Source organism: Schistocerca americana, chromosome 4, assembly GCF_021461395.2.
Source record: "Schistocerca americana isolate TAMUIC-IGC-003095 chromosome 4, iqSchAmer2.1, whole genome shotgun sequence".
NCBI classification, from domain to species: domain Eukaryota; kingdom Metazoa; phylum Arthropoda; class Insecta; order Orthoptera; family Acrididae; genus Schistocerca; species Schistocerca americana.
In genome coordinates, this window is record NC_060122.1 from 233,319,478 (window position 1) to 233,343,284 (window position 23,807).

The 23,807-nt window shown below is 45.0% G+C and overlaps 1 protein-coding gene across 1 annotated transcript in view; it reads right to left on the minus strand.

Moving 5' to 3' along the window:
- The window catches only part of LOC124613370 (chondroitin sulfate proteoglycan 4), a 553,335-nt gene that overhangs the window by 39,261 nt on the left and 490,267 nt on the right, over nt 1–23,807 (minus strand). The window contains exon 20 of the mRNA XM_047142070.1: nt 17,454–17,715. Within this exon, the coding sequence (XP_046998026.1) occupies nt 17,454–17,715 (262 nt within the window). The remainder of the gene's footprint in view (nt 1–17,453; nt 17,716–23,807) is intronic.

Below are 23,807 nucleotides of genomic sequence, written 5' to 3' on the forward strand. Positions count from 1 at the left end.
ACTGAAGACCACAACAACAACATCTACCTAATATGATCGTTGTCCTCGAAAGCTCTTTTAAATTCTGACGCTGATACTGGATCCCCTCTCTCTTCCCTACCGACTTCTTTTTCTTTTTCTGTCACGTCATCAGACAAGCCGTCCCCCTCATAGAGGCCTTTCTATGTATTCTTTTCACGTATCAGTTTTCTCCTCTGCATTTGGCACTGGAATTCCCGTTGCACTCTTAGTGTTACCACGCGCGCTGTTAATTTCACCGAATGTTGTTTTGACTTTTCTATATGCTGTGCGCATCGTAATTTCTTATTATCTGTTATCTTTATTCTCCATAATCCCGTGAAACAATCGATTAACCGATTCTGTTGTGAAACGCGAATCCTTCGAGTGTGCGGTGTTTATTGGCACCAAACTTTTTAAACCCTCATCGCCAGTTTTGTAAACCGTCGTCGCCAATTTGTAAAGGCCTCGTCATTACTTCTAAGGAGGCCCCGTTGCCACTTTTGTCACGGTAGGTCAAGTTTTTGAGTTCATGAAACGGCTTCTGCCACTATTACACAGCTATGTCCCAGGGTCAGGAAACAGGATAGGAGAACGAAGGTTCTTGAAATATGAAGTCTGCAACACTGCTTGCAATACAACAAAGAAAAGGGCCCACAATGGCTAAGACCAAAGAATCGTAGGTAAACTTCACAGTACATAGCAAACAGAATTTACAACAACTGTCTGTTCACTTCTAAGATTTCACTAAACCACGTTCCCTGTCTAAGTCCGCCCTGAACGATCATCTACAACCAAGTGGGCGGTTGCTGCTCTTCTGTCTTCCGAATATCGTCTTGTCCGCTGTCGTCTGATCAATGGCAGCTTGTACTCGGCCGGCAACTGACCGAGGTGTAGTCGGTAACTTCATCCTCAGCGCCGCCCGTGGCGCCGGTCGAACTCGAGCAAGTGGCCAGTCTCCACGGCACTGGCGCCAGATCGCGTCTTTGCCCCTGTGGTGTTTCTGCCTTGGCTGTGTCTTGTTCGGACGACACATAAATTTTATATGGCTCTTAATGGCAGTCACATACGACAGTGGAGACGTCCCATGTCGATTGTGAACGAAAGCGTCACTTCAAAATAATACACCACTTGATAAAGCGCTGGGGCATCTCGACTGGTTTCGAAACGTTTATACTTAAACGTCACAGATGTCTGAGCGATCCCAAGAGCTGGTACTTGTCGTAAATGAGCAGATCTAAAGCGTCGACTGCCCACAGACCGGCATACTGCTAAGAAACGGCATCAAGAAGGCAATGGCAGTGCCGCATATCCAGGAAGACGCAGTTCATTGCTTCCTGCCAAAGCTGACTTAACCAGCCGCCCGTCACTGGTCGCCCCAGTTCGGTCGCAGACTGCAAGAGCATCAGTACCGAGTAATAGAAAGACGTTACTTAGACTGCCCCAGCGCTTTATCAAGTGATGTAATATTTTGAAGTGAACCTTTCGTTCGCAATCGAAATGGGACGTCTCCACTGTCGGATCTGGGGACGGCGCTGAGGACGAAGATACTTCGGCCAGTTGCGAGCAGTAATGGAGAGTAAACGACATTGCATGCAGGAGGCACCAGAAGAACAGGAATCCACTTCTTAAAAAGAAATTTTATTTATTTTATATTTAGAAATAACGTGTCGTATTATTAAGAGAGTTTAATTGTATAGTTGATTTTGGCTTTCTGCCAACGGCAACTTCACTCCTTTCGTGTTTGTGACGTGCGACGTAACAAGAAATACGTGGGACCACATTGAGCCATGCCGGCTTTGCGGCGGTATTTGTTCAGAGATGCTAACCTTTCGGCGCTGGTGAGTCGGTCGCCAGGTGACGAGGCGGTGAGCGGATCGACGGGTGAGCGCGAGTGAGTTTTAGCTGGGAGGTGGAGAGAAGACGGTGTAATTGCCCAAGGAGGGGAGGTAACCGTGTCGGTGAAAAGGTGTTTTGAAAAGGCATTGTACAGACTACAATTGCAACGGCCGTGTCTTGAGATGGTCTGCGCAGCCAAGCAGTCGGTGGCCGTTAAGCGACGACATTTTATTAGCAAATTGTAGTGGCGACCTGCTTCTCTGATGCTGCTGGAACCACGTGACCGCTACGGTCGCAGGTTCGAATCCTGCCTCGGGCATCGATGTGTGTGATGTCCTCAGGTTAGTTAGGTTTAAGTAGTTCTAAGTTCTAGGGGACTGATGACCTTAGAAGTTAAGTCCCATAGTGCTCAGAGCCATTTGAGACAAACTATTATCGAGTTCTGCCGGCCTCTGTGACCGAGCGATTCTAGGCGCTTCAGTCTGTAACCGCGCAGTTGCTACGGTCGCACGTTCGAATCCTGCCTTGGGCATGGATGTGTGTGATGTCCTTAGGTTAGTTATGTTTAATTAGTTATAAGTCTATGGGACTGATGACCTCAGACGCTAAGTCCCATACTGCTTAGAGCCATTTGAACCATTTAGCGAGTTCTGAGTTATGAGAATCTGTTAGTAATCTATGTGTGGTCGAACCGTACGCAATTTGTTGCACCATTTTGATGGAACTCTTGTTACTTTGTGTCTAGTAGCTTCGGCATTCTGCATTACCATCCCAGCCGAGGGGCTTATTGTGTATAATGTTTTAGACACCAAGGGGTCGATTATCGTGGTGGGTCTGGGCTACACCTTCGGGTCCTCGCTTGTTCTTGAATCTGACGAAACTGAATGTTCCGTTGAGACCTAGGTGCACCCAATAACAGCTCTCTGAATTAACCGTTTGAGGGGGAAGAGCATCCGGGGAGGGAAGTCGGACGCACCTGCTGTACTCCGCGCCCTCGGTCGGGCAGATAAATTGGGTCCGAAAGGCAGAACCATGTGTGGCCCGTATTGGCCGCTCCGTAGGACGTTCGTGTCCGCACTTGGCAGATGCCGTGAGCTGGGAACTATTTGTAAGAGAACTGTCTGATGTAGATTATTGCCAGAGTAGTTGGGAATCCGTGTGTAAGGTTACTCTTTCTTTTAAAAGAATATATTTGGACAAGTTTTTAAAACTGTAAATGAACTTACTGTAGCCCTTTGGGCGTGCAGTGTTTTCTATTTTCTATAAAAGGTATTATCTGTCTCGTTTGAAAAGTTGTTACACATTTGTTAGTAACTAAAGGAAACTGATGGGCTTTATTTATACGTGTTCTCTGACTGGGAGTTTATTATTTTAAATGTATTTCTTCACTATTTGTTAATACTAAATACAGTTATTTACAGTTCATGTGTAAAGTTACCCTTTCTTTTAATGCATTGCCTTTCTGATCTGAAGAGTTGTTACATTTGCTTGGGTACTGAAAGCCAACTAATGGGCTTCATGTACATAGGTTCTCACTTGAAGTTTATGAAATTGTTATTTGTGTTCATTGACTTCAATAAATTGTGTGAACAATATAAAGTGGATGCTTCCCTGCCTCAAGGTCCAGTCCTTCCACTTAGTGCTTTGGGCGTTTTATGATACGCCGAGGTAATACCGGTTTCACACTTGACAAGGCAAGAGTGCACGGTTCGTCCTATACGGGTGAAATGTGTACTCTGCGAGTAGCAGAGGCCATGGCACATCTTTCTATAAAACAAATAATCATTTCTTGAAGCTCCTTCCCTTGGTATCACCACTCATAGTTCTAAAGACAACATTATTTTGCATCAGAAAACTCTAATCCGTCCTGAAGTAAATACTAACTGCAGTAGCATAGACTACTCGTTTTGTTATAATGCTAACTCCTAGTCACTTCATTATTGTTGCCTGGTATGTTACTTCTACTAGAGAGCAGATAAATGAGCCATACAATCATCATCAAATTAGAGTAATAAGGTAGTAGAAATTAACATCTATTTCGTTCAGGTATATGAGACTGAAGTAAACCCTGAGATATGTGTAATTCCACATTATTTATGAAAATAACAGTTACAGAAATATAATGTAAATCTGGCGTGACAACAGTGGCTGGGATGCCCCACTGGAAAGAGTGTTCTCCCTGCACGCACATTGGCTCCTCTGCTTGCGGATATGTGACAGTTCGTCGTATGTGTATTTATAGAGTGTTGGAGAGTGAACTGGATACGTATGTAGTGTAGTGTTCTGTTTCGTTTCTGTGTAATTATGACCAGGAAAAGGAGAGGATGAAACCCGGTACTGGCATACAGCTTACTCCTGAAGAACAGCACCAACGGTGCCGCCGATCTTCAAAATCCCCATCGGACGGACGGATCACCATCAGCAGTGTCACTCTCGCTCACGAGACACTGCGTAGAGGTTTGGAATGCTACCACCATGATTCGGACCGGCTTACCTCCAACTCGAGCACCAAGGTAGCAGCCTCGGCTACAAGGTCTTTTTGTAATAACCTATGACAGGAGATAACTAATAATTAATAACTAATAACTAATGAGGAAGTATTGAATAGGATTGGGGAGAAGAGAAGTTTGTGGCACAACTTGACCAGAAGAAGGGATCGGTTGGTAGGACATGTTCTGAGGCATCAAGGGATCACCAATTTAGTATTGGAGGGCAGCGTGGAGGGTAAAAATCGTAGAGGGAGACCAAGAGATGAATACACTAAGCAGATTCAGAAGGATGTAGGTTGCAGTAGGTACTGGGAGATGAAAAAGCTTGCACAGGATAGAGTAGCATGGAGAGCTGCATCAAACCAGTCTCAGGACTGAAGACCACAACAACAACAACATGACAGGAGATAGTGCGTCGGGGGAAAAGTGAAGCGGAATGACAGTCGTGTGGAGTATCGCAGATCGTATGTAAATTAAAGTTAAAGTATTCCAAAGGTGATTTGGAATTATTTGTTTCAGCCCTTATGTCAGTGTCTGATGGGTTCGCTTTGTGCCTAACTAAGAGATCAACAGTAAATGACAATAACACGATGCCATGATTTCGAACTATGGCAATTATATCTCCATGTATATAGATGCTATGATTGCACTTATCTTGGAAGATGGAGTAGTTGATGTAAACAACTACGTGCAATACGCCTGCTCAACAGTTTCTCATATAAGGCGCCGCTGTCTTTGGCGTACTCTGATAACACTTTTAGGCAGTAAATGGCCGTCAGTTCTCTATTTCCTCTACTTTGCAGTTACGACTTTTGGACATAATTCATTACGCACAGGATGTCACATATTAAAAATAACTTGATAGCCATCAGGATGATATGATGTTCATTAAATATGTAAAGCTGCGTGGCAGCGTCTGCACGAAAGTATTTATAGTCGATTTTGATGATTTATCTTCATAAAGGTTAACAAAATGGAACCATTTTTCTGAACCGAACGAAGCAGTGCCATCTATCTGAATACACAGTCTGTTTTTCAAGAATCGGATCAAATTGAGAGAATAATAGCTTAGAAGGTGATGAAGATATGTCCAAAACCACATGCTTTTGTGATACAGTCGACATTGTCATACTATGCAGCATCCTGTGCAGTGTATGGCAGTGATCGACATCAATTTCCACTTACACAGAACTCTCCTGTGTTCTACAGAGAATCAGCTTGTCACGCCGGATACGAAATGTAGATACCGGTTTACTCTTAAGTTTGGGCGGGATTATTGGCAGTTGCTATGTGGTACCTGTCCACGATGTTTCAGAAGCATGGCGCGTGTGCACTTCTTCCGGTTACTCTGCCGCCTCCGCGGGAGAAGTGCTTCTACTGTAGTAAAAATCATGTGGCTGCTAGATGAGACTGGGAAATCCCAGTTTCGATTTAAGGTGTAGAATCACCTAACAAATGCTTTTCCTGGTCGAGGGAACGAAAGAAGTTTCCTGGATGCATGGTCCACCTTGTTTCAGAACGTTAGCACTTCGGACTTCTATCTATGAGAGCACGTCAGAGATGCTGTATATGCAGAGCCTGTCTTGGACATTCAGGCAGGTGTACTGAAACGAAAGCGGCGGTTCATGTAGAGGTGTGTGTGTGCAGAAATCCACAGCCATGTCCCAACGAAAGGCCGATTTTGCAAGGTAATTGAATAGTTTGAATAAAATGGCTTCTACCATATACTACTGAACACAAGTTCATGAAACCTAGTTTGCTCCTTATTCTCTCAGATTTCGTCGCCGACATCTGTAACACGGCACACAAGTTTTTCGCGACGGCATGCTTGCTCTAAGCAGAGGGCGCTTGTCCGTTAATTGGAGGCTTTGCCGTTGATAGACATTAACTAGTGCCATCAGATCTAATTTCGAGATTATCGAGACTTAAAGACTGATGGTTTAAAAAATTGGTGGGACAGGACCTAAAATGTGGGACAAAAGGAACTATAAATTTTTAATCATTAGGTAACTATCTCCTTATATTATGAACAAATTTAGTACGCTGCTACAACTGCACTCAATGATAGTGTGCTGTTCACCAAAAGAACCAATGAACCAGGAATCAATTTTAAAATGTCTTCACTGGATGCTCTACCTGCCTCTGGAAAATGTAAGTTCGACGTGATATTTTTGTCTTTTGACTGATGTACTTCCTCTGTTTGCACATTGCAACGTGAGGTTTCAAAATTTGAAATGTCTTCTGACTGAGATGTAGTATGAATTCAATAGCTACTGGTTTGGTTTTCGCCCTCTTCACTGACACGTACACGGACTATTGCTTTCAATTGCTTGTCACAAAGAAATCGTTTCGTCATGGTAGTCACACAGAAATTACTGAGTTAAGTACATGAAATACGTCCTCATCAAACAGTTGAAGAAACATTACCGTTAGCGATAATAATTACAATCAATGAATGTTTTAAGTGTCCTACTTTGCTGCGTAACTTCACACATTTCGATAATAAGCAAGCAAAGAGCAGCATTGATATACACTGAAGAGCCAAAAAATCTGGTACACCTGCCTAATATCGTGTAGGATCCCAGTGATCACGCAGAAGTGCCGCAGCACGCCGTGGCATGGACTGGACTAATGAATGTCTCAAGTAGTGTTGGATGGAACTGACACCATGAATCCTGCAGGGCTTTCTGTAAATCTGTAAGAGTTCGAGGGGGGTGGAGATCTCTTCTGAACAGCATGTTGCATGGCATTCCAGCTATGTTCAATAGTGTTCACGTCTGGTGAGTTTGGTGGCCAGCGGAAGTGTTTAAACTCAGAACAGTGTTCCTGGAGCAATTATGGACGTGTGGTGTGTCACATTGTCATGCTGGAATTTCCCAAGTCCGTCGGAAGGCACAATGGACATGAATGGATGCAGGAGATCAGACAGGATGCTTACGTACGTGTCATCCGTCGGAGTCGTATCTAGACGTATCAGGGGTCCCTCATCACTTCAACTGCACGCGCCCCACACCATTACAGAGCCTCCACCAGCTTGAACGGTCTCCTACTGGGACTCAGCGTCCATGGATTCGAGATTGTCTCCATACCCGTACCAGTACATCCGCTCGATACAATTTGAAACAAGACTCGTCCGAACAGGCACCATGTTTCCAGTGAACAGTCCAATGTCGGTGTTGACGGGCCCAGGCGAGGCGTAAAGCTTTGTGTCGTGCAGTCATCAAGGGTAAACGAGTGGTCCTTCGGCTCCAAATTCCATATCGATGATTTTTCGTTGAATGGTTCGCCCGCTGACACTTGTTGATGGATCAGCACTGAAATCCGCAGCAATTTACGGAAGGGTTGCACTTCTGTCACGTTTGACGATTCTCTCCAGTCGTCTTTGTTCCGTTGTTGCAGAATCTTTTACCGGCTGCAGTGATGTCGAAGATTTGATGTTTTACCAGATTCCAGATATTCACAGTACATTCGTGAAATTGTCGTACGCGAAAATCCCCATTTCATCGCTGCCTCGGAGATGCTATGTCCCATTGCTCGTACGCCGACTAGAACACCACGTTCAAGCTCACTTAATAAATTGATAACCTGCCATTGTAGGAGCAGTAAACGATCTAACAACTGCGCCAGACATTTGTTGTCGTACATAGGTGTTATCGTGCCTATACATTTCTTTGGCGCTTCAGTGTAAAAAAGCAATGAACACGAAAGTGTCTCATTCATGTAGAAATAAAATTTTGCTGTCAATATGTGTATATACTACGAATTTTTAAAGAGCTGTGTCGTATAACCACCAAGGACACAACGGTAACATATTAAGCTATAACTAGGAGGAGAAAACCAACTAATACATTTAAGCCTTAAGCTAAGTAGAATCCGTAGAAAAACAAAATAATTAATTTCTGGATCTAATTTTTAAAGATAAAAATGTTATGGACGAACAAACTCATTTCCGGATCGTACTGATTGAAGGATAACAGCAGGGTTAAAGCAATGAAGCGCTGACGGCCAGAAACGGAGCGATCTGCATCGATGACATGAGCACATGGCGTGCTCGTACTATGTTTCCTAAGGTGAAAGGAGAGACATGGCAGTTGCCAGCAGCGTTGGTAGTTTTGGACTGTGATGTTCCAAATGTTGCTGCCGGTACCGTAGCTGAAGAACTGAAAACAAGAGCGGTCTACAAAACTGCGTCAACATTGAGGCATTGCCAAAGTGTCATGTACACAAAATGTCGTTGGTAGTGGTAGACGCGCAAGCAGCTGTGCAAAGTCCACTTTAACATTCACGCCTCTTTTTTCGCCGTATTGCGGTAGCTAGCAAGACCACCCCTTTCCACTGATATCTGTCAATTACAAAGCTACAGGGTGCTTCAAAAGTGACCGGTATATTCGAAACGGCAATAAAAACTAAACGAGCAGCGATAGAAATACACCGTTTGTTGCAATATGCTTGGGACAACAGTACATTTTCAGGCAGACAAACTTTCGAAATTACAGTATTTACAATTTTCAACAACAGATGGCCCTGCGGTCTGGGAAACTCTATAGTACGATATTTTCCACATATCCACCATGCGTAGCAATAATATGGCGTAGTCTCTGAATGAAATTACCCGAAACCTTTGACAACGTGTCTGGCGGAATGGCTTCACATGCAGATGAGATGTACTGCTTCAGCTGTTCAATTGTTTCTGGATTCTGGCGGTACACCTGGTCTTTCAAGTGTCCCCACAGAAAGAAGTCACAGGGGTTCATGTCTGGCGAATAGGGAGGCCAATCCACGCCGCCTCCTGTATGTTTCGGATAGCCCAAAGCAATCACACGATCATCGAAATATTCATTCAGGAAATTAAAGACGTCGGCCGTGCTATGTGGCCGGGCACCATCTTGCATAAACCACGAGGTGTTCGCAGTGTCGTCTAAGGCAGTTTGTACCGCCACAAATTCACGAAGAATGTCCAGATAGCGTGATGCAGTAATCGTTTCGGATCTGAAAAATGGGCCAATGATTCCTTTGGAAGAAATGGCGGCCCAGACCAGTACTTTTTGAGGATGCAGGGACGATGGGACTGCAACATGGGGCATTTCGGTTCCCCATATGGGCCAGTTCTGTTTATTGACGAAGCCGTCCAGGTAAAAATAAGCTTCGTCAGTAAACCAAATGCTGCCCACATGCATATCGCCGTCATCAATCCTGTGCACTATATCGTTAGCGAATGTCTCTCGTGCAGCAATGGTAGCGGCGCTGAGGGGTTGCCGCGTTTGAATTTTGTATGGATAGAGGTGTAAACTCTGGCGCATGAGACGATACGTGGACGTTGGCGTCATTTGGACCGCAGCTGCAACACGGCGAACGGAAACCCGAGGCCGCTGTTGGATCACTTGCTGCACTAGCTGCGCGTTGCCCTCTGTGGTTGCCGTACGCGGTCGCCCTACTTTTCCAGCACGTTCATCCATCACGTTCCCAGTCCGTTGAAATTTTTCAAACAGATCCTTTATTGTATCGCTTTTCGGTCCTTTGGTTACATTAAACCTCCGTTGAAAACTTCGTCTTGTTGCAACAACACTGTGTTCTAGGTGGTGGAATTCCAACACCAGAAGAATCCTCTGTTCTAAGGAATAAACCATGTTGTCTACAGCACACTTGCACGTTGTGAACAGCACACGCTTACAGCAGAAAGACGACGTACAGAATGGCGCACCCACAGACTGCGTTGTCTTCTATATCTTTCACATCACTTGCAGCGCCATCTCTTGTTGAAAATTGTAACTACTGTAATTTCGAAAGTTTGTCCGCCTGAAAATGTACTGTTGTACCAAGCATATTGCAACAAACGGTGTATTTCTATCGCTGCTCGTTTAGTTTTTATTGCCGTTTCAAATATACCGGTCATTTTTGAAACACCCTGTATTTTATTCTAGCTACTATTGTGCCCCGCTGTTCGCCTGCCACTTCTGCTTGTGGCATAACACTCACGATGTGCGGGTTGTCGTCTCCAGTGCTGCGGGCGCTCCTCTCGAGACAGTCTTGCGCCGAGGAAGACAAGCACGACTTGTGTTTAGGAAACATTACTGGTGATGGACAGTACCTCACCAGCTAACACACTAAACTCTACCAGGTGCCACCAACGTGGGCATCGGCGAAAGCGACGCTGCAATCTCAGGGACTATGTTGCATCCACAAGTCACACCTTTACCGAGCGATGTGTGATATCCTCGTGTCTGCGATCTACTTAAGACGCGGCACGATCGCTAGCAACAGCATACGCCAGGTTGACCCAAGAATTATTCACGCGAGCAGTGCTCTTGTTCACATGACGTAGTTCTCCCACCTGGCTGCGCAAATACCCACCGCTATCCCATGTTGTTTGGATGTGAGGAGAGAGAAGAGGGGAAACAGCGAAAGTGCCACATCTGAATGGAGTTGCAGACGCACTGCATACGTTTTGTTTTCACGTTTCATGTTTCTCAACAACATAGATCACAAGCAAAACAAATATTGAGTATTAGTTTATTATTTTAGGTACGCTGAAGACATAATTTTAATCTGATACTAATTGTCGGCACATGGACAGATGCCGAAAATTTCACGTATTTTCGCATCCAGGTTGTCACGTAATCGTGATTTATTTAGTTTCATAATCGAATACTCCTTTCAGACACATATGTTGATCGAATATTTTACCTTGTTTCCTTGCATTATGGACAGATGCAGAAAATTTCACGTATTTTCGCATCCAGGTTGTCACGTAATCGTGATTTATTTAGTTTCATAATCGAATACTCCTTTCAGACACATATGTTGATCGAATATTTTACCGTGTTTCCTTGCATTATGGAGACTTGTATACTCTTCACGAGGAAAATGACTTAGACCTCCTGGACAGTTTTAAACTAAAAGAATTAGTCTTTTAAATCGGAATTATATAGCAGATCAATCAGTTACCTGCGCAGGGGCGGTTTCAACTGAGATGGCAAACCATCTCGAAAACACCTCGAAAACTGATGTAAGATTGGCAATGGCCTCAATACCTTTATAATACTATCCTTCAAATTTTGTCAGGACTACATTGAATTCTTTGAACCCTGCCTTTTTTTAACGCCATTGAGTTAAGGAAATGGGCGTTCTTTTTTTTCTATCGGTTCCGGATGTTCTGATTTCCGTTCCTCTTTTCCTCTTCCCCTGGTAAATTCAATAATAACGGGTGTTAGATATGAAGGTTGGCACTTAAATAGTGACAACTATTTATTCACAACCGAAACAACAGAGTTACATGTTGGCACCTGTTACTGTCCTTAAAAGCAGTCACCAGCGTTGTGTAGAATCCGCTGCCAGCGATGTGGAAGGCTTAGTATACCGTTAGCAGAGCTTGTTCTGTCGATGGTGCGAATGGAGCGGTCTACTGCCTGTCGAATCTCTGGAACAGTTCTGAATGCCACGAAGTGGTTCCTTCTTCTTCCGAATCAAATCAAAGTCACAAGGACTTCAGTCCGGGGAGTATTGTGGATGGTACGGTACTTCCCAGTCCCATCGACCAAACAAAGCAACGACAGCCTGCTCTGTATGCTCCCGCGCATTGTTGTGCAAAATGATCGGTGGATTGCACAGAAAGTAACGCCGCTTCTTTCGCAAAGCTGGTCGCAGGTGATGCTCCAAAAACGAACAGTAACACTGTGCATTGACGGTGTTCCGTGGATGAACGTAATGCGTTAGGCTAACACCATCACTGTCGTACACGAGAATCACCATAACCTTAGACCGCTCCATTCGCATCATCAACGGACAGGCTATGCTAACGGTATACATCGCTGACAACGGGTTCTGCACAACGCTCGTGACTACTTTGAAAGACAGTAACAGGTGAAAACATGTAACACTGTTGTATCGATTGTGAATAAATAGTTGCCACTATTTAAGTTCCAACCCTTGTAGGAAAATCGTTCCAGGATTCTCCCTTGAGTCAAGCTACTTACTATGCAGTAACATAGAAAGTCCCCACAGTCTTCGTTTAATTCCATAGAAACTGTTACACAACTCTGAGTGAAATAATGTGTGCAACCTCTGAAAATTTACTGAAATGTTCAAATGTGTGTTAAATCTTATGAAACTTAACTGATAAGGTCATCAGTCCCTAGGCTAAGACACTACTTAACCTAAATTATCCTAAGGACAAACACACACACACTCATGAGCGAGGGAGGACTCGAACCTCCGCCGGGACCACCCTCACAGTCCATGACTGCAGAGCCTTAGACCGCTGAAAATTTACTATTTGTACCATTAATTTCATCGCGTGCTTCATATCTGCAAATTTCGCACAGAAAGCTTATTGATGTACACATCAATGAATCAAGTTTTCGATCGATTTTCTGCTCTTCTATCGTCAACTAAATCTTTAAATTTTTTCTGCGTGGTGTTGTAATGCCATTTCATAGAAAATTTCCGGTACCTATCGAATATGCTACTGTATATCTCACACCAAGAACCGGGCCCCTTGCCAATCAACAAAGGCCCAAGGGATGTCTACTGGGCGCTGTGTCATCCTCTTGGGGCGTCATGTGGCTGCAGTATGGACGGGCATGTGGTCATCACACTGCTCTCCTGGGCCTTCTGCAGGTTTTACAGACCATGGAACCGCCAGCATTCGGTCAAGTAGCTGCTCATTTGGCATCAAGAGGCTGAGTTCAGCCCATATCAGTCCTCTCACCAAGAAAATATTCTCCACAGTACATGAAATCGAACATGGGTCCTCTGAATTGCAGACATTTACACTGACAACTTAGCTATGTAGGCGGACGTATATCCCAATACAGATACTGAGGATTCTTGTCCTTCTATTCTGTGATTCCCACTCATTTATAAGGCTTGTGGCAATAGATCGCTAGACTGCCTCTGTTTGTACCGACTTCCACTGGATCTGTAAACTTCTTTCATACAACAAACAAACAGCGAATGGTATAAACAGCGGTGACACCATGGTTCGGCCGAGATGAAGAAAGCCGAGCCGACCGAAAAATGCCGCACCGCAGTGCGAAATCAAATGTTTCTTTGCAACGATTATTCCGAGAAGTACCGAGAGAAGCCGAGACAGGCCGAGCGTCGGCGTGCACACGGCCCGCGCATCTCCTCGCGTGCAGTGTGGCACGAAGTAGCAGACATTTGGATACACTCATGCTCCGGGCTTTACACTGGATACCCTGTGGCATATTAAACGAAGCCCTAACCGAGCCCAGCCCAGGAGTCTGCATCAGCACCGCGTCGTGACGTCACTCCTGCAGCCACGAAGGATGATGCTCCACTGCAGCCATACCTAGCCGGCAGCCACCTATGTCGGAGCCTTCACCTCCTCCATTGCTGGCATTCCAAGACTCGGTGCTACTGGACTGCTATTGCTTCTATGGAACTTGCAGTGTGTACTTGTGCTTAGTAGTGACGACCGCTACCGCCATCACTGAGAATTTTGATTGCGTAATACTACTACCAGATCGCACCTGTATTTTAGTTTTAATACCGAGCGAGGTGGCGCAGTGGTTAGTACACTGGACTTCCATTCGGGTGGACGACGGTTTAACCCCACTTATTTAGGCTTTCTGTGATTTCCCTAAATCGCTTCAGGTAAATGCCAGGATCGTTCCTTTGAAAGAGCACAGCCGACTTCCCTCCTCATCCTTCCCTAATGCGATGGGACCGATGACCTGACTGTTTGATCCCCTCCCCCAAATAAACCAAACAGCCTTAGTTTTGTTATTCAGACTTTCGCTTATGATGAACTTTGCTCTTGTGTGATGTACAAATAATGCTACCTAGGAATCATTCATTAATCATGAACCATGAGCCGCGCTGCGGCTCGTGTTGGTGCTGTTAGTCAGTTTCCACCTTCTGTTGGAGACCAGACCGTATCCATTTAGTTGGGATGGTTGCGGTTGTTTATGTTCTTCTCGTCTTGACTGGCGCCACTCGTTTCGCAAGCGTTGCCCTATCTTTGGGGCGACATGGATGTTTTATCGTGTCATGTGAGTGTGGCAGTTCGGTTGGGGACTCAGGAGGAGCCAGGTCCAGGAAGTGCGAGAACACGCTGGGACTGCTGGTGGCGCGCATGGACTGGGGCTGTGGTCAAGAGGGTGCACGACCTCGTCGTAAACCGAATCCAGCAAGCTTTAAGATGAGTACATTTCAATCCTAGTAGAGCGGAGTCGGTCACCCGTGTGGGCCCGTAGTACGTATCTGATGTTGTGACAGATTATAATAGACCCCTCATGTGCAGTTTGGTGGATCTGTGTACCAATTAGTACTTGAAGACCCTATTGTGCTAGAAGCACTTGGCTCAATGATTAGACGGTGTGGTTACTCAACTGTGAATTAATAAAGCACTGAAGAGATTTGTTTCATTATGCCAACCGTCGTCATTGTTGTCACAGTGAGTGCAGTGTACTTTTGCGTGCCTGCTGAATTTGACGTCACTCATTTGGTACTTGGTTCTGGCTCGCTTTGTGATTGTTTCCGCAATGACGAGTGGTTGCTGATTCTGGTTGGTTACATTTCGTTTTTGCCTCGCACGCAAATCGAATGGGGCTTTAGTTACTGTTAGTTTGTCTGGTGTTCCGTACTGGGATTTGTTTGTTCAGATGTTCGGGTTTGTGGAATCGGACGGAAAGCTGGTAGTGGTTGCTTCCACGTTCCGGGCGCTCTAAACACAGTATTCTGGGGACCTAGTGCAGACCGCCGGTTCCGGCTTTGGCGTATTGTTCCATCGTTGCATTTGGTTTATCGGACGTCAGGTAGCTTCAACAAGATTATCATTAGTCTTTCGTTAGACTGCCGCTAGTCTGAGTTACCATCTTGTGAAGTGAGTGCAACTCTTGGCTGCCTATCTCATCACTGGAGAAAATGTTTACTGCCGGACCTTCTCAGAGATCGATTCCTGGAGCACCGTCTGGATCAGTCGCTTTTTTTTTTTTAAATTAACTTTTGGTATTGCATTTGCTGTTTTACAACAGGTTTCTATTTTTTTATATCATTGCCGTTCCTGACGTGTAAGGCTTTCAGTCGTGATTGTCATTTGCTTTAAAATCTTAGCCGGCCGGAGTGGCCGTGCGGTTCCAGGCGCTACAGTCTGGAGCCGAGCGACTGCTACGGTCGTAGGTTCGAATCCTGCCTCGGGCATTGATGTGTGTGATGTCCTTAGGTTAGTTAGGTTTAATTAGTTCTACGTTCTAGGCGACTGATGACCTCAGAATTTAAGTCGCATAGTGCTCAGAGCCATTTGAACCATTTTTTTAAAAATCCTATTTGGTATTTGTATTTTAGCAGTAAGACTTCAAACCTTATGTATTGCCATTCCTGGTGTCTGACGCCTTCTGCGGTGTTTTCGGCGACTTGCCTTTAATATTTCAATACCTGTAATTTGTAAGTTGCAGCGAGTTCTTAAACATTCTTTATTTATTGCCATTCTTGGCGTTTAAGGCCTTCAGCCGTGATCACAGTGGCTTGTTTTATTTTTAAACATTGTCTCCATCTGTATTTTATGGTGATTCGCTAAATTGTGATGCACTGAAAACAATATTATTTACACAGCTCTTTATTCCTTCATTAATAACGTGAGACGTTTTTTATTTATTTTGAGTCTGGAATTGCTGTTGTTGTTGTGGTCTTAAGTCCTGATATTGGTTTGATGCAGCTCTCTATGCTACTCTATCCTGTGCAAGCTTCTTCATCTCCCAGTACCTACTGCAGCCTACATCCCTCTGAATCTGCTTAGTGTATTCATCTCTTGGTCTCCCTCTACGATTTTTACCCACCACGCTGCCCTCTAATACTAAATTGGTGATCCCTCGATGTTTCAGAACATGTCCTACCAACCGATTCCTTCTTCTAGTCAAGTTGTGCCACAAGCTCCTCTTCTCCCAAATTCTATTCAATACCTCCTCATTAGTTATGTGATCTACACATCTAATCTTTAGCATTCTTCTCTAGCACCACAGTTCGAAAGCTTCTATTCTCTTCTTGTCTAAGCTATTTATCGTCTATATTTCACTTCCATACATGGCTACACTCCATACAAATACTTTCAGAAACGACTTCCTGACACTTAAATCTATACTCGATGTTAACAAATTTTTTCTTCTTCAGAAACGCTTTCCTTGCCATTGCCAGTCTACATTTTATTTCCTCTCTACTTCCATCATCATCAGTTATTTTGCTCCCCAAATAGCAAAACTCCTTTACTACTTTAAGTGTCTCATTTCCTAACCTAATTCCCTCAGCATCACCCGACTTAATTCGACTACATTCCATTATCCTCGTTTTGCTTTTGTTGATGTTCATCTTATACCCTCCTTTCAAGACACTGTCCATTCCGTTCAACTGCTCTTCCAAGTCGTTTGCTGTCTCTGACAGAATTACAATGTCACCGGCGAATCTCAAAGTTTTTATTTCTTCTCCGTGGATTTTAATACCTACTCTGAACTTTTCTTTTGTTTCCTTTATTGCTTGCTCAATATACAGATTGAATAACATCGGGGATAGGCTACAACCCTGTCTCACTCCCTTCCCAACCACTGCTTCCCTTTCATACCCCTCGACTCTTATAACTGCCATCTGCTTTCTGTACAAATTGTAAATAGCCTTTCGCTCTCTGTACTTTACTCCTGCCACCTTCAGAATTTGAAAGAGAGTATTCCAATCTACATTGTCAAAAGCTTTCTCTAAGTCTACAAATGCTAGAAACGTAGGTTTGCCTTTCCTTAATCTTTCTTCTAAGATAAGTCGTAGGGTCAGTATGGCCTCACGTGTTCCAACATTTCTACGGAATCCAAACTGATCTTCCCCGAAGTCGTCTTCTATAAGTTTTTCCATTCGTCTGTAAAGAATTCGCATTAGTATTTTGCAGCTGTGACTTATTAAACTGATAGTTCGGTAAGTTTCACATCTGTCAACACCTGCTTTCTGGAATTACTGTTTTAAAAATAAATGTGTGTAACTGTGAAAGGGAACCAATAGTAACTGATTACGGCCCCGTCCACAATCGTAACCGAATCCTGCCTTCCCTCGACAAAACAGGTTTCAAATCATCCACTGTTTGCTTGCGTACTACAAAGGACATGGAAACGGTAGCGTGTGTGGGCCCACCTGACGAAGAGCAGGCGGCCGAGCTGCGGCTGGCGCGAGACGGCGTACACGACGTGCCTGGGCCGCGGCGCCTGCCAGTCTGACGCCGTGGCCAGCAGCTGCTGCGGCGAGAGCGCGGCGCGCCGCTGCGGGAACACGTGCAGCGCGCCAGAGGCGGCCACGCGCAGAGACACGGCCCGCACGCGCGCCGTCACGTTGAAGGGGCCCGCCGTGCGCGCGCCGTCGCTCACCGACACCTCGAAGCCCGCGGGGACGCTGCCACCTGTTGGCGCACGTCACACCTCACGTCTCACATCAGTTCAACTCCCACCGCGTGCGCCCGCGTCTGCGCTGCCACCCCAAATCGCTACCGCATGTAAAGTGCAATCAAACAAGGTTAGCAACACAGTTCCGTGCAACAGTTAGGCAAGGCTGGTCGCGGGGCAAAGAGCAACGTAAACAGGTCGCCGGTACGTCGAACGCAGCCGTCATGAAAACGACTTCCAGTTTTGCTTCCCTGCGAGCGGACGTGCCAGTCTGCTAATGTCCTGTCAGATCCTATTTGCAGAAAATCTGGATATAACCACGTGGTTAGATAATCGGCGGGACATTGACCTGAATGGTAGATAAATAGATAGATAGATACACTACTGGCCATTATAATTGCTACACCAAGAAGAAATGCAGATGATAAACGGGTATTCATTGGACAAATGTATTGTACTAGAAGTGACATGCGATTACATTTTCACGCAATTTTGGTGCATAGATCCTGAGAAATCAGTACCCAGAACAACCACCTCTGGCCGTACTAACGGCCTTGATACGCCTGGGTATTCAGTCAAACATAGCTGGGATGGCGTGTACAGGTACAGCTGCCCATGCAGCTTCAACACGATACCACAGTTCATCAAGAGTAGTGACGGGCGTATTGTGACGAGCCATTGACCAGACGTGTTCAATTGGTGAGAGATCCGAAGAATGTGCTGGCCAGGGCAGCAGTCGCACACTTTCTGTATCCACAGAGACCTGCAACAGGCGGTCGTGCATTATCCTGCTGAAATGTAGGGTTTCGCAGGGACCGAATAAAGGGTAGACCCAAGGGTCGTAACACATCTGAAATGTTAAGTCCACTGTTCAAAATGCCGTCAATGCGAACAAGAGGTGACCGAGACGTGTAACCAATGGCACCCTATACCATCACGCCGTGTCGTACGCCAGTATGGCGATGACGAATACACGCTTCCAATGTGCGTTGTCGCCAAACAGGGATGCGACCATCATGTAAAGAGAACCTGGATTCATCCAAGAAAATGACGTTTTGCCATTCGCGCACCCAGGTTCGTCGTTGAGTACACCATCGCAGGCGCTCCTGACTGTCATGCAGCGTCAAGGGTAACCGCAGCCATGGTCTCGGAGCTGATAGTCCATGCTGCTGCAAACTTCGTCGAACTGTTCGTGCAGATGGTTATTGTCTTGCAAACGTCCCCATCTGTTGACTCAGAGATCGAGACGTGGCTCCACGATCCGTTACAGCCATGTGGATAAGATGCTCTCGACTGCTAATGATACGAGGCCGTTGGGATCCAGCACGGCGTTCTGTATTACCCTCCTGAACACACCGATTCCATATTGTGCTAACAGTCATTGCATCTGGACCAAAGAGAGGAGCAATGTCGCGATACGATAAACCGTAATCCCGATAGGCTACAATTCAATCTTTATCAAAGTCGGAAACGTGATGGTACGCATTTATCCTCCTTACACGAGGCATCACAACAACGTTTCACCAGGCAACGCCGGTCAACTGCTGTTTGTGTATGAGAAATCTGTTGGAAACTTTCCTCATGTCAGCACGTTGTAGGTGTTGCCACCGGCGGCAATCTTGTGTGAATGCTCTGACAAGCAAATCATTTGCATATCACAGCATCTTCTTCCTGTCTGTTAAATTCCGCGTCTGTAGCACGTCATGTTCGTGGTGTAGCAGTTTTAATGGCCATTAGTGTAGATAGATAGATAGATAGAGAGAGAGAGAGAGAGAGAGAGAGAGAAGAGAAGAGAAGAAAATTTTCAACCATTAGATACGTATTTCTTTATAAAATGTTACGGACAAATTTGGTACAACTACTCTTACAGGCAATATTCAGTGCGTCCCCAAAAAACTCCGACACGCTTTATGGGCAGGTTCCTTAAAAAGAAATAAGTAAAAAAGTCCAGTAAACATGGGCTCCAGAATGCGTACTTTAAGAGGTATGAGCACTTGTATCGGACGATCAAAAAGTCAGTATAAATTTGAAAACTGAATAAATCACGGAATAATGTAGATAGAGAGGTACAAATTGACACACATACGTGGAATGACATGGGGTTTTATCAGAGTAAAAAAAAAATACAAAAGTTCAAAAAATGTCCCACAGATTGCGGTTCATCTTATCAGAACAGCAATAATTAGCATAACAAATTAAGACAAAGCAAAGATAATATTCTTTACAGGAAATGCCCAATATGACCAACATCATTCCTCAACAATAGCTGTAGTCAAGGAATAATGTTGTGAACAGCACTGTAAAGCATGTCCGGAGTTATGGTGAGGCATTGGCGTCGGATGTTGTCTTTCAGCATCCCTAGAGATGTCGGTCGATCACGATACACTTGCAACTTCAGGTAACCCCAAAGCCAATAATCGCACGAACTGAGGTTGGGGACCTGGGAGGCCAAGCATGACGAAAGTGGCGGCACACGATCATCACCAACGGATGCGCGCAGGAAATCTTTCACGCGTCTAGCAATATCGGGTGGAGCGACATCCTGCATTTTGGTTCTAATAAAACCCCATGTCATTCCAAGCATGTGTGTCAATTTTTACCTCTCTATCTACATTATTCCGTGGTTTTTTAAGTTTCCAAATTTATACTGACGTTTTGATCATCCGGTACATCTTCGTTAGTGTGAAACACATCTCTTCTACTGTACAAAAAAAATGGTTCAAATGGCTCCGAGCACTATGGGACTTGACATTTGAGGTCATCAGTCCCCTATAACTTAGAACAACTTAAACTTAACAAACCTAAAGTCATCACACACATCAATGCTCGAGGCAGGATGCGACCATAGCAGTCGCGCGGTTCCTGACTGAAGCGGTTCAAATGGTTCAAATGGCTCTGAGCACTATGGGACTTAACATCTGAGATCATCAGTCCCCTATAACTTAGAACTACTTAAACCTAACTAACCTAAGGACATCACACACATCCATGCCCGAGGCAGGATTCGAACCTGCGACCGTAGCGGTCGCGCGGTTCCAGACTGTAGAGCCTAGAACCGCACGGCCACAAGCGGCCGACGACTGAAGCGGCCGGCTTCTACTGAACAAGTGCTCATAGCTCGTACGGTATGGACTTTCGGGTCATGGTTATAATGCATTTTTGTCTTGATGTGGTCCATATTACCACTTTCCAAAACATGAAAAACAATTATCTTGCAGTAGAAGAGGTGTGTTTCATAAAATCGAAGATGAACAAGTGTTCATATCTCTTAAGGCATGCGCTTTAATCCCCATGTATTTTTTCTTCTTTTGGAATCTGTCCCTAAAGCTTGTCGGTGTTTTTTTTTTTGGCACCTCATGTACGCTTTCCTCGCATTTACTAGTCTGCAGAACTGTTATTCACAACTAAAAAAATTTCATGTAACTGTCTTTATCATTTAATGCGTCACACTACGTATTTTTAAAGCTTTTTGACCCACGACAATTATACATCTGACAAAAAAGCGTGAAGCACCCAGAAAACATGGTCGAACCTCAATGTAACTTCGTACACGTACACATCATCAGCGGATATGTAAATGCTTAGAATTGCAGTTCTCTATGAAATGCAGAGCGACCACCAGAAAACGTATGGTTCGTGTTTTTTCCAGGCCTGGTAGGGTACATAAGAGGCTTGAAAAAACGTTTGATCACTCTGAAGGACACGGAGATGCCGCGTACTCCTGTGAGACAACGTTATCAGCACCTGACAGAGTTTGAAGAGAGGCCTCATTGTGGGTCTCCAGTTGGCTGGCTGATCGAACTGTCCAATATCCTGATTTGTGGGGCATTCGGATGTGACAGTGGCGTGATGTTCGACTGCATGGGAACTTGATGGCAGCAATACTCGCCGCCAAGATTCCCATCGGACACGTCTGACCACCAAAAGGGAGGGTCGCCACACTGTACACCAAGGTCATCGTAACCCTTCCACATCTGTGTCTGCCGTCCAAGGATGGACTCCCCGTCACATTCTGTGTCATCACGCGTATGTGTCGGAGACTAGTAGCAGCTACATTAGACTATGCGTAGAGTGCCATTAACACTGCAATACAAACCGATTCGTCTCGAGTGCTACTGAGACCGAGCAGCGTAGACTGCTTATGGATGGTGTCGCACTACCTACAGCAACGAGTCGCGCTTCTCCACTACTCCAGCTGATCATCCTCAGCAAATATAGTGGCGACCTTAAGAGGGAACCCATTCTCATAATACTTTGGAGAGACAAAGTGATGTTATTTGCGGCAACATGATGTGGGGAGATACCGCGTTTGACTTTAGGTCATAGTGATTGTGGTTGAGGGAGCTAAGATTGCACAACTGTATGTCCTGAACATACAGTGTTCTGGTGTCCTATCTCTCATGTGACAGTAATATGGAGCTATTGTTCAACAGCACTGCGGTCGTCCACATATGGCACATGTGTTTCTGAACTATCTGTGTGATGTTGAGGTAGTCAGTCCCGTGGCCAGCAAGTCCCCCAGCTCTGCCCCACACAGTACATGTGTGGGGCCATTTTCGACGGCAACTTCATCTCAACGCCAGTATCCTGGATATAAAAGACCAGTTACATCAGTGTTAGAGATGGGTAGTTCGCGAACGAACGGGTGCAAAGGAACGGTTCACCAAGATGAACGAAAGGACCGAGGAACGAATTCGAAGGAACGATCGGTTCATAGTTCACTTCGGTCACGGCGGTCTGCTTATAGTTCTCGGGAACGAGGAACGATCGACTCATAGTTCGCTTCGGTCGCGGCGGTCTACTTATAGTTCTCGGGAACGAGGAACGATCGGTTCATAGTTCACTAGTTCACTTCGGTCGCGGCGGTCACTTCGGCAGTTCTCGTTCCAGCCTCGGTCGCGTGCTCGTCTCAGTCTCGGTCTCCCTCGGCCGCACTCGTCGTTCTTCGCATGACCACTTGTCTTAGTTCCACTGCCGACTGATCCTAGTTATTTCAGTATCCAGTTATTCGTTTCGTTCACAGCGCTCGCCCATTTTACATGTGTTCCAAACTGTTCTTGCACTTGGGTCTGGCTATTCAGCGTCCACGACCGGTAATCAAAAAGTATTTTATAGTTACGTAAATTACATAAAAAATGGTGTGTTGTGGGTCATTTTGGCTCAATAGGAAAAGCGGTGCCTCTCCATTTGAAAAGACATAGATTGCCATAAAATCCTATATACTTATTATCTCAAAAACATTTGTGTAGAAGGAGCTTTCAAACCATAAACTTTATTACTGCGAATTTAATTATTATTATTATTGCTGCATTAACCTTAATAATGCAACATAAAAACCTAATTTTTACTAAGCGTGTAATGCAAGTATGATGAGAAAACCACATTTTATTTTATGCTCCCATAAAGCCTCTACTTCGCCTACGAACTCAGAGACAACGTGAAGTATATATAGGGTGTAAACGATTATTGTTTACAACGTAGTATAGCTAGGTAGTGGAAGTCGAAACGAAGAATTTTATACAAGAGACTTGTGGTCTAGTAAGTTGGGAAACAGCCACAAACAGCTTTACAAGACTACATGAGCTATAGCCCATGCGCGTCGCGTGAGATTTTCGTGTTCTCTTCTCTAGCTCTCTACACATCGTCATCGATTGTTTCGCAATTGTTGCTTGCATTAGCTTGTTATTTCTTCACTGCCTAATTGTTACATGTTTGTCTGTTTGTTGTATCTGCTCGTAACGGGCAACACATCGTCCGTAATAGGCGAGCAGTCTGTACTCGGGACCGGTTTTCCGTGCGCCACCCTATATTATTTCCCTGCGATCAGCCACACAAGGCTACGGTTGGCTAAATGAGAGCTTCTGCAGAATCACAGAAATTACTTATAAAAGTGTGTAAGAATTCTGTAATGAATAAAAACTCTATACTCCAAGAAGAAGGCAAGTGCCCCCTTTTGATGCCCTCCATCCTACAGTGACCTACACTACTAGTTTTCAGTTTTTCATAAGAACCACATACCAAGCACAAATGAACGGTGAACGAGTAAAAATGAACGATCAGCAGTGAACTAGTTCCCAAGGATGAACGAGTTTGCCCATCTCCTATCAGT